At 31.7% G+C, this 12,481-nt stretch overlaps 1 protein-coding gene across 1 annotated transcript; it reads left to right on the top strand.

The window, feature by feature from the left end:
* Positions 1–4,264: 4,264 nt before the first annotated feature.
* On the top strand, positions 4,265–10,744 carry LOC129890137 (uncharacterized). The gene is made up of 5 exons (XM_055965679.1): positions 4,265–5,141; positions 5,398–5,553; positions 7,496–8,213; positions 10,166–10,376; positions 10,472–10,744. The coding sequence occupies exons 1-4, from the start codon at positions 4,499–4,501 to the stop codon at positions 10,350–10,352; spliced, it is 1,704 nt and encodes a 567-aa protein (XP_055821654.1). The 5' UTR covers positions 4,265–4,498; the 3' UTR covers positions 10,353–10,376; positions 10,472–10,744.
* Positions 10,745–12,481: the final 1,737 nt, after the last annotated feature.

Below are 12,481 nucleotides of genomic sequence, written 5' to 3'. Positions count from 1 at the left end.
AGATTGTTTCTTCCGAATGAGTCCTACGCTATATAAATTTGAATTAATCAGACTCTAATATGGATATTGAATATCGGATGAAAAATAAATAAATAAACTTTATATATATATATATATTTTAAATCTATCCATAATATCTTATTAGCTTGTTTTAATCAACCTAAGACTAAAATCTTTAGGTCGATCAATATGAGTATGGTGATGAAATATTTATGTCAATCATTATTTTTACAAAGCGTATAAAGCTCAAATTGAACGAATAAAAATGAAAGAAGGAAGTAAATTTTATGAAAGATGATGTGTTGGTCATTTTAATGGTACTCTCCTATCCATTTTTATTTATTTATATTTGACTTGATACATTTTTTAAAAAGTAATTAATAAAATAATAAGTTTAGAAAATACATTAAGAAATGAATAGTAGAGTAGTACTTAATAATAAAGGTAACTAGATATAAAATAATAAATTATTTCTTAATTTTTAAAATTAAAAAAAATAAATATCAAATATAATGGACAAATAAAAATACATCGAAGGAAGTAAAACCCCATCATTATATTTCATGTTTGCGAGATTTAATTGTCCCCAACTCCGAGCCAGTTCCTTCTCCCCACTAAAGAAGATAAAATAAATAAATAAATACACAAATCAATGAAAATGTTATTAATATTAATAATTTAATATATGCTAGAATCTAATGCATGTACGGTGTACCATGTTGTTAGTGAAGAAATCCTACTAGTCTCGGGCTAATATATTGGTTTTTAGATTTTATATAAATATTTTTTGATTTTTTTATTGTTTATTTACCAAACAAAAAAAAGTAAGAAAATCATTTAATTTTTCAAGAAAAATTCCTTCATATAAAACACACCCTCAACTCTAGACATTGTTATTAAGGAAAAAAAATTATTTTCTTTGTTATAGACAATATAAAATTATATTATAACTATTTGGGAAGTAAAATAATTTTTCTTTGGTCTCAAATAACTTTTAAGTATTTTAAATTATAACTTATAAGAAGTTATACTTTGTAGTACTTTTAATCTAATTTTAATTATGTAACTTCAGAAAGATTAAGAAATAAAATATATTAATTAAAACACTAAAAAAATTGACTATCCTATTGCAATTTTTTTTTAACGAAATGAAAGGCCAAGAAATAATAAACCCCAACGTCTACGTAGAACACTTAATAGAATCTTATTTGGCCAAAATAAATTAGTTTAAGTACACCTGCACATGCATAAGATACAATTATGACATCCGAGGATAATCAAGTTGTCTCTACTTATTAACCTGGATCGTTATAAGATAGATCCCTCTATCCTTAATCAGAGTTTTTAAATTTGAAGTTTTCAAGTCGTTAAAATAAGTAATGTAATTTTTGAGTCGAAGTTTAATTAGGTCTTAATATGGATACTACACACTAACATGTTAATTAATCGTTACAATAAATTGAATCAAATTTTGCTGTTTTTTTCCTGCAATACCTCGACGTGACATGAATTTAATTAAGTCTTAATACGAATACTATACACTAAATGAAAATTAGAAAAACAAACAAGTTGTCTTTATACTGATGCAATTGTCTAACTATTATGTTTGACAAAATGTGTAATTATTGTTTGGTGAAAATGTCATCTTATTGTGGTTTGAACCAAATAGATGCAGACATTATTCACACAAGTCACAACTGCCTGGGTCCTAAACTAGTTAAGACCAACTATACATAAATATCTATATTTTTTGTATTTATTAAGAAAATTTTTGGATAACTTGTCACTTCAATAATGGTTAATTTGTCTTTTGAATTAAACTAGGAGTTCTTTGACGCAAAAATTTCACTACATTTTTGTTATAAATTTAAAATACAAATATTCAAAACAACAACAAATAACATACCTAACTGGGCCGAAGGAAAAGAGGCTTTCGTAAGTAACTTAGTGCAACATGAAAAATTTCATTGAAAGGAATCTATATAAATGCTTTTAAAATAATATTTTAATTTCTTGCTTACTTACCAAACACTAGAAAATAAAAAAAAAAACATAGAAAAGCATTTTCATTAATTAGACGCAGTGATGACAAAGTTGGAGGGAAGTGTGTTATTCTCAACCTTCTTTCATAAGATGTGATTTATACAAGCTCGTGATGACTATGTTTCTTCCAACGCCATAACTTGTTAATGTTCTGTTCATTTTGTCGATATATTTACAAATAGCCGACCCAACTTGTTTGGACTGAGGCTTAATTGTTGTATTCACAAATAGCTGAATGCATTAATGTGTCTTTTTGATTGTTCAAAAAAAAGAACTTACAACTCACAATTGATAAAAAGAGGAAATCAAAACTGAGACTTTATTTTTGTTATGAAATTTGACCCGAGTTTTAATTTGTATTATACGTGATGGTTGATCTGTTTTTGTATATTAAGTAGAAATGATACACATTTCATAAGATGGAGTTATTCCCAGTTATAGGAAAAACTTTGCCAAAAATTCTAGTGATTTGTTTATAACCTAAGTATGTTTGAATTGTTTGGTGTTTATTGTAAGTTGTTATCTATTTTGCCACAAGGGGTATACACAAGTTAAGTTTTTTATATTATTCTACATTTGACACAAGTTAACATATATTTGTAGATCTTTGTTAAAGTGTGCATTATTTCAAGATCTCTTAAGATCAATTATTATGAACAATTTGGTTGTGGTGTAGTTGTAAGTACTCCTTCATTTTTTATCGGATGCTTCGGGTTTGAGCCTCGGGTACGGAATCACTTTTGTTAAAGACTAAATATTATTCTACATTTGACACAAGTTAATATATATTTGTTGATTTCGGTTAAAGTGTGCATTATTTCAGGATCTCTTAAGATCGATTATTATGACCAATTTGATTGTGATGTAGTTGTAAGTACTCCTTCATTTTTTATCGGATGCTTCGGATTTGAGCCTCGGGTACATAGTCACTTTTGTTAAAGACTAAATATTATTCTACATTTGACACAAGTTAATATATATTTGTAGATCTTTGTTAAAGTGTGCATTATTTCAGGATCTCTTAAAATCAATTATTATGACCAATTTAATTGTGGTGCAGTTGTAAGTACTCCTTCGTTTTTATCGAATGCTTCGAGTTTGAGCCTTAGATACAGAATCACTTTTGAAAAGACCAACGTGATATTTTCTGATACGAATTTAAATTTAGTCGAGCTCAATACAGATACCGGACATTGTTTGAAAAACTAACAAAATGATGAATTATTATGCAAATTGTTAAGTATCGAAATGCATAAACAATCAGGTCACTGTTGAATCACTGGAGTATTCTAATTCTCACATAAATAACATGTGAGCTTAATGATCCACTTTCTTTCCAACTATTGATTTGCACACCTTTACTATTTCATGGTATACTTAATAAAATATGAAAATTTATAGAAATCTCACTTGTTTAAAAGTTATTACTTAAATACATTTTAATTTATAATATTATAAATTTTATTAAATTTTGGTGCATCTAAATACGTTTAGATACATGTATTTTGGGATATATGAAGTCAAAATTAGGTATAATTTATTCTAGATACGTTGTATCCAATTGAATTCTCATTTATCTGAAATACATAGACAAATTTCGTCTACCTTCCTCCCATCTCGCTATCACTCTCCTATATATGTATCTGGAATACATGATTATCTCACTCGCCTCCTTTCCCATCTCGCTCTCCTGTCTTTCTATTTTTAATGCATCTGATAGCAAAAATATATATCTAGGTATATCTTTTTCAATATATAGTAAAAAAACTTTTAATTAATTATAAAATACATAATTATTTAAAAATATAGATAAATTTAATATATATGATATAAATTTATATCTAATAAGATAGTTCCTCCCTAAAATATTGATTAATTCTTAACTGGAACTGAATAAAATTACCCACTTGTAAAAAGTGTAGATAAAAAATTATCTCACAAACTAAACCAATCTCTCAACAACCTTTATTAGCTTTTCTACCTATTTTCTTTCCTTCCAAACACTATTAATCCTTCGTGGCCAAGTAACTAAAGTATAATTGGATAATAAAATATATTTTTTCAGGGAAAGATCAAAAACATATTTAAATTATTAGGTGAGTAAAATATTTTAATTTTTTAATTGTTTTATTATCAAATATTTATCAAAACTCACGTAATTAATACTCTCTAATGAAATATTAAACTCAAAACAATTAAAATATTTATCATGCCGAGGGACAGCAATTTCCCGCTTCATCTATCTCCCTTGGTTAATCCCCGTACACTGATATTCCTGGTGTCGCGCGACTTTCCTCCTGAAACAGAAACTGCAAAAGCCACCTCACTAACTACTCGCCGGCCGTTTTCTTCACCGCCGCCGGAATTCCACTTTCTCTCGGTTTGTATCGCGAAACTGTAACGACTCTTCTCTCTTCACAAGATTTTAGGTTTTTAACTTTCAATAGGTTTTCCGATGAGTGCTGAGACGAAACCAGTGATTACCTCGCTTACTAGAAGCACATGGAACACGGAGAAGTCATACGAGTTGAAATCAATGGTTTCTTCCTCTATTTCGCAAGCCTCCTCTATACCCGAGCTGATTTCTTATCTGAAATCGGCTTTTCGTGACAAGGAGTTCTCTCTGGTGGAAGGAATTCTGATGGACCGTGAGAAACAGCTGCGGACAGAAATTCAAAATCTAAAGAGAGATTTTGATTCCGTAAAGACGGGGAGAGATTTAGCAGACAAGGAACAAGCTATTGTTGACCTGGAAAAGTTAAATAAGGGGAATCAATTGAAGGATATGCAGAGGAAATATGAGGAGGTAAAAAATGAAAAAGCTGAAGTTGAGGCAAAGCTAAAGATTTATTTGGAAAAGTTCAAAGAGTTGGAAAGTAGAGTAGCACTCCAGGAGGAAGAAGCTGCCCAAAATCGTGCTGTGGATGTCTCAGTGATCCAAAAAATGGTAGAAGATTTGGAAGCTGAGGATGATGATGTTGTAGAAGTGAATAGTAAAAGTTCTGGCGCTGATGGGGATCTTCAGGAGAAGCAGTTGTCACCTAGGGCTCCCTCGGTTGATTCAACTGGAAATGGAAGTGGTAAATCAAGAGATGAAGGTATTATGTTTATATGTGTCTTATTGACCTTTTTGTTACAGTCATTGAGTGAGAGTTTCTGTGCTATGCTTAAACTTTTCCTACCTATACATGCATGTTGTAATTTTTGCTTGGTTGTGGACGCCTTAGTATATATGTGGAACTGGAAATGTGGTAGACACTGATTTGGTGATTGCGTGCAGTGGATGTGGTTTATATTCCTTTGTTTTTAATTTCAAAGTCTAGGATTAACATGGTCACATGGCTGTCGCTACAGGGAGTGGTAACACGGATTTCGTTTCAACAAAAATGTATCTGGTTAATTGTCCTGATGTCCAGACATTGCATCCCATGCCTTCTGCTGGAGGTTCTGTTCAAGTCAATAGCAATGTTTCTAACATAGAAAAGAAAAGATGTCGTTCAGAGGAAGCAGGTATATCTGATTTGTCATGCTTATTCAAACATTTCTTTTGTTATTTGTCTCATCAACCAACCTCTTAACTAGTTTTGGTTTGACAAGTGAGAATATCAATCCTTTTGGTTCTATGATCAGGATATTTGCAGTTTTATTTCTTGCATGGTGTATGGAAATTGACCAAGATATACTGCTTCTATATGTTGCATGGTGTATCGAGGGAAAAGTCGTAGGTCTTCATTTTCCATGGACTTTATTTTTATTCATTTAACAAACTTTATCAAGCATACTTCATTACAGCTTGAGCTTAGTTGAAGAACGTAGGGTCTTTACCTTGTATCACATAACATAAATTGAAAATAAGTGCAAACCAGACTTTTGAATTGCTCTCTCAGCCTGTAAAAATTATTGTAAACTTGAGATAGTTGGGGAGTAGAATTTATCAATTTCTTATAGCAAATGAACTCAGCTAGAGAGTGGAGTAGAGGGTTTATTTTTAGCTCCATGTTATTTAGTGACTGTTGGATAGCATCAGCCATTAAATAAATAGTGCATGTAGCCTTATGACTAGGAGGCTACTGCCAGCAGTTTTGAAGAAGTGACAGGCCAGTTATCACATTAGGTCTTGATAAAGCTCCAATGCATTAGAATATTCGATGTATTACTTATCAGAGGAGTTCTATACATTAAAGGAATGTATTGTGTGTTTCTGGCAGTAATACAACAGATAAAAAGAAATGACAGTTGAACTATACTCTGCCTCATACCAAGGAAGAAACAATATGTAGATTTTAGTTCTCTTACTAAAAGTTTGCTATACTTTGATTGAATACTTCAGTCGCGATGTCAAAGTTTTTATAATTCTCAAAACCCTGAAAATCATATGTTGTTATACTCCTGATACTACGGATATAGTTGAGTAAAAACTAGGACAACATCAATCTGTGACTGAGATACCGACATTGATGAATCGAACCTATAGCAATGCCGCTCTCCTTGCCCGCCCCATCCGCTCTTAGTCAGCTAACCAAGAATCACAGGAATTTTCCCTTTCATCCGGATTTCCCTTCTGAGATTGGTTTTCCCTCCGCTAGTAACACTAATAAATGTGTGTGATCCTATCTGTAGAAAATGGGCAATACTGGCTCCTATTTTTAGTTTCTAATGCTTCTAAATTTGAGCATTACTTGATATAAATCAGTGACTTCTAGTCATCAAAAATGTGTGACAATATCACTAAGTTAATCTCCTCTGGTGTTGAAGCAGCTATTGAGAGACAGTTTTAGTCAACTTTGTGAATCTTTAAATTTCCTAGCTTGTGGATCTATCTATCTGACCTCTCTCTCTCTCAGAAACAGTCACAGAGACACATCTGGAGCTTTTTAATGATTACATAAAAAAGAGCACTTGCTCCACTTGTTTAAGGTTAATATACTTTATATTCATTTTAGTGGAAGTGGTATTTTCTCATACATCTCTTTAGAGAAACTGTACTTCCTATATTTCATTTTTAAAGCCGAGTTTCTTGCTCGGGTCGATTCTGATGCTATCCACTCTTAAAATAGAATATTATATTAACTCTTATATAAATAGTACACAAGTCCCTCTTTTTTTTAAAAAAATAAATCTTTTCAAGAAACAGCAAGTACATAATTTAAAAGTTGAGCTTATTTGTAGTCACCTTTACACTTTTGGCGTAACCCAAAAATCATTAGGTGCCTCGCCTTTTGGTCCTTTCAACTCTTGTGTAGTCTAACCATGAATGTGATTTGAGGTTCTGCACATGATGATTGATTCTAAGAATCTGTATACATCTTATCAGCAATGTGCATACACACACAGACGTTTCCCAGCTTGTGGATACGTCATGTGCATTATAGTGATGGCTCTCATAATTTATATAAGACAAATGTTTCTGATACTTGTGTAAACTGAATAAATCCTTGGTGCTTTCTTTCAGACCCTCTCCCTATCAACTTGGCTTGTGAGAAGAGAACACCTATTGTAGATTTTTCAGCATGTGAAGCAGAAGACTGTGTTAAGAATAACTTGGATACAATATCTGGAATGGCTGGGTCTTCAACTGTTGTTCACATTAGCGACAGTGATGATGAGAATGCAAAGGCTTGTGTTTCAAAAAGTAATGGTGTAGGCAAGAATTTAACATTTCCACACCAGATAAAAGAAGAGGAAGTAAAGGACACTTCATTGTCCAAGAGGAAAAGAAGCTTAAGTGATATTGACAATGGGGATGGTTCTTTATTGGGCAAACAAAAGACAGGGTCTATTCAAGAATTAAATCGTGATGTAAAACTATCCTTTGCTCATGACAATTCCCATCAAATGGTGTTCGTAAGACGATGCGATGACAAAGACGGAGGGAAGTCTTATTCTCAACTTTCTTCCAGAAAATCTGATTTATTAAAGCTTGATGGGATTGGTGATGATAGTTCTTCAGATTCAGAGAATGATCCCTTGAGTGACAAAAGTATGAATATGTTAATCCAAAGAATTACAAAACGTAAAGTGTTCTCATCAGAAGATGATTTAAGATCGTCCTTTGAGAAAGACCCTGAACTTTGTATGAATGCAGTATGTGCACTTTATAGGAAACAGATTTCTCCAAACATCTCTTCCAAGGGCATGAGTCAGGGGTTGAGTCTATCTGATAAAATCAGGTGTGTAATTACTACCTGATCCTTTGACAAGTTTATCTTTCTAGTGGTGACATTGTTATTTTGATTGTTGAACTGCTATTTTACCTTAGCAGCATAACCACTAAGCCAGTGTTACTGTCAATGTTTAATAGCAAAGAAAATCAAGAATTCCAATCTTGTACTTATCTAGAAAAAGCACCACCACTATGTTTCTTCCGATGTCATAACTATTGTCAATCTGGTGTTCATTTTGTAGATATATTCACAGATAAGTCAATGCATTAATATGTCCTTTTTGTTCTTTAGAAAAAGGACTTACAACTCAGTGTTGATAGAAAGAGGAAATCAGAATATAAATCTTTTTGTAAATCTGAAACTTGTCATGCAAATTGAAATTTAATGAACAATGAGGATTGATACCTATATGTGATGTAATGGTCTTAATATTGCATTTCATGTAAAGTATATTCATTCTTAATTTGATTTACTGGTACTACAAATTTCCTCCCAAATAATTTCGTAGTGTGAAATTTGGGACTGACAGTAGTCCAAAAATTCTTTGTAGTATTTCATGTTAAATGCACCATACTTCCAAATGTCTCTAACATCACTAAATGGGTATACTACCATAAAAGAATGTCTAAAATAACCCTCTCGGTATCCTACTTGAATGTCTTTTGGGTCATATGAGGTAATGCCTACTTTTGATTTTACAGCATGGTATACTATATTGGATTCACTATTACTTATTAACGAACGACCTTTTCCTTACCTCTAGCCTTGATTAAGGCCTCGTATTTTGTTTCAGTTGATATTACATCTTCTAACTGTCATTTCTTTAATGGCCTCTAATTAACTTATCGAAGAAAATAAGGGTGTCTGGTCGAATCAGATGTTTTATTTACAAGAATGGAAATCAAAAGGTTGGAAACAACTATTCTTAAGTTATTTGAACTCATGTATATTGAGAAAAAGGGTCACCAAATCGTTCTTTTTGCCTGTTTTACTTCTGCCTTCTCTCTAGCAGATGGACATGGGCACTTGTGTGGATTTTTCAAAATATTGGTAATGCATGTTGAAAATTTAGCCTATGGAAAGTTCTAGATGAGTTAATTTGTTCCTAAAAAAGGGTATCTGAACCCCTTTTTATCGGATTGCTCTGGTTGATTTTCATTACTAACTGTTTTATCTGTATCTGCATGGTTTACCTGTTAAGGTCTTTTATAACATGGCATCAATCAAAGTTTATCCTTGGGGCACATTTCATGTCTGTGGGCTTTAGGTATTAGTAAAACTTTTCCTTGTATTGTTTGCACATATTGCTTGTAAGCTTCATTTGTATTTTTTTTTGGTGCTAACAAAGCTAAAGTTGGGAGGAACATTTAAAGCTGCCTTCATTTGATGGAATAACTTGCATGTGGCTTCTGTGAGACTTTATCTTTCCTCCTTTCTTGGCATCAATGCTCAAGTTAATCAGGAAATGATCAATTATAATGGTGTGTTTGATATTGTAGAGGTTGCTGTCCAAAAATTCCAGAAAAACATCAATTTTTGGGTGTCTACATTAGGTTCAAGGTGGTTAGTGCCAAAAGTGTTGGTTAGAAGTGGGAGTTGTAAAAACATAGGCAGAAGACACTTATAAAACCAAAACACAAGGACAACATTCAAATTTAGTAGATACAATTTAGAAGGGGATTGTCTACTGAAATATTGTGTTAAAATACAGACCCAAGACAGATATTTGTGACATTCCTATTGTGAGGTAAGTGATCTGCGATTGGATCTGAGTCCAACTACTTGATCAGATCTTGTTGCATTTGTTTAATCCAAATGTCAAATGGAACATGCAACATCCAATTTGTTTTGATAATCAATGTGATTGCTTTTCTTGTGGCTTTGTATTTAAGTTTCCTTAAACTAGCACTATATTCATTATGCTTTCTATAACTTATTTTATGTTTTTTCTTGTGCAGCATAGTTGCTTTGGGTGAATATCTGATCGATGGGGATCCAGGAAATAAACTCAGAAAAGCCGTGGAAGAAGTACGTCCAAAGGATCATGCAGAATGTAAAAGATTAGCTACTAAATACTGCCACCAACTATATCAGATATACCTTAACAAGGAGGATCATTTGTTTCGCCTAATCCCTAAGTTCTAGTTTAGCAGAAAAACAGACAGAAAGGTGATCTTCCTTTTCTGCTATACGTATGCTGTTCCCAAGGATATTAAAAACTAACTAATGTGAACTTGCATATTTTGATCATTCCCACTCCCCAGTTATTGCTGCTCAAGATGGAAGCTTTTGCTGTAGCAGCTGGTAACCAAGGCGTCTGTCTGATTCATCTTTTGTGACTTCGGTGTGGATAGCTGATTATGAATAGTTAACAACTGATATATATAGGTTTTCATGGTCATTGATGATTGGTGTATGTAAAAATTTAGGAGTATATTTTTTGTATTCCCTTGAATCATGTTGAAGATTTGTTCCCTTTTGTATGTAAGGTTCTTATATTGGGTGCTTTTGGCTTAGTCACCTTTTGATTCCTTAAATTGTCTTTTTCTTCTGCTTTGTTTTAGCTTTAAAAGACCTTATCATTGAATACTTCAAAAGTATATCTGATTTACTGATGTACTGACTATATTAGTGTGATTGGTAAAAATGAATCAGAAGATACGGAGAACCTTTTGATAAAAGGGCGATTATATAACCGATGAACAAAAAGAACCAAATTTAAGTTCGTATTTTCCGTAATAGGTAAAATGAATCAGAATGGAACTATCAAAAAATATGATGGGATGATTGAGATTCATTCATTTTTAATTAGAAATATTGGGTTTGAACTTTGAGAATTGAAGCAGTTTGTCCTTTAGTAGTTTTTACCCAACATAAATAAGATTAGCTAGGAGAGTTCACCATATAGTATATTTTAAGCTTGAACAAGATTAGAAACAATTTTCAAGAAGAACTCACTTATTTAAAGAAAAATAATAATAATTGAATCAGTATAACCTAAAGACTAACAATCACCAACCAAAACACTGGACTGAAAGTTAGGGATGATAACTAATCTCATCAAGAAAAGGATAACAAAAGAATAAGGTGACAAAGCTATTGAATTATCATATGACAAACTATTATATCGTCCTATGGCAAGGTGCTATATTAATACTCTTAAAGGGAGATAGGGATAAATTTTTATTACCTTTTAATTCTTTGTTTGATATAATTCAATTCAAGATTAATAATGAGTACTATGATAAGTTATTTTTGGATGGAATAACAATCGTAGGATAATTTCTCTCATGAAAAAAATAGTTAAAATGACAAAAATATCCCCTCAAACTCTTTTTATACCTTACTTTTCACTCCTTTACACATGGTATTTTTGTATATAGACAACTTATTCTTAGAAATTATGCGAGATATTATTTTTAATATAAAAAACCAAAATTTCACTAAGAACTAATATCAAGATATATATTTTATCTCAGCATAACTGATCTCATCATAATTTATATTCAAACCAAACGACCCTTAAGGACTTGTTTGGTATGAGCAATAAGGGATAACTATTTCCATGATTAATTTTAAAATAAGTTTATCCTATGTTTGATTACAATAAAATAACATAATAACTTATATCATAATTATAATATTAATTTTTTTCACATTAAAAATAAATAATAATTTCAAAATAACTCGTTACCAAAAAAGACAGCCCTTAAATAATAAGTTAGATGTATGAGGCAGCTAAATGACAAGCTCCTGTGTGAACAGTACTATCCACTTCCTCGAAAACAAGAAAAACAAACTTGAAGCATAGGTAACCCAATGAGCTGGAAATGACGTTTGGTGGAAAAAGGAACCAATATGTGAATGAGGAAAAGTTTGGTCCCATGTGGATAAATACACACAAATTGGCTGCCTATTGTATTGTTGCAAAGCTGGTGTCGGCTTCTTAACCATTGCCTCAACACTATTGGCTGCTCCTCATCAACGCTATGCCACCGACGTGGATGATTTATTGACACTTCATACCATCAGCTTATTTTAATTTATTTATCTGATTTGATTTGATACGAATTTTTTTTTAAAAAAACTTCCAATCTTGTGGTCATTATATGAAATGTTGAAATTAAAAAATTGTCAAATGAAGAAAAATACTTTTAATGTTCGATATTCGTATTAAATTGTAATTAATTTGTATTTATACCACGTAAAATTTAATGAAGAGAAAAATGAGCATTCTTTTTTTTATCAATTTATATTAAATTTTTATCTAGCCC

Source organism: Solanum dulcamara, chromosome 5 (assembly GCF_947179165.1).
Source record: "Solanum dulcamara chromosome 5, daSolDulc1.2, whole genome shotgun sequence".
In the NCBI taxonomy this organism is placed as follows: domain Eukaryota; kingdom Viridiplantae; phylum Streptophyta; class Magnoliopsida; order Solanales; family Solanaceae; genus Solanum; species Solanum dulcamara.
Note: the sequence above shows the minus strand (reverse complement) of the source record. Positions and strands in the feature narration are given on the sequence as shown.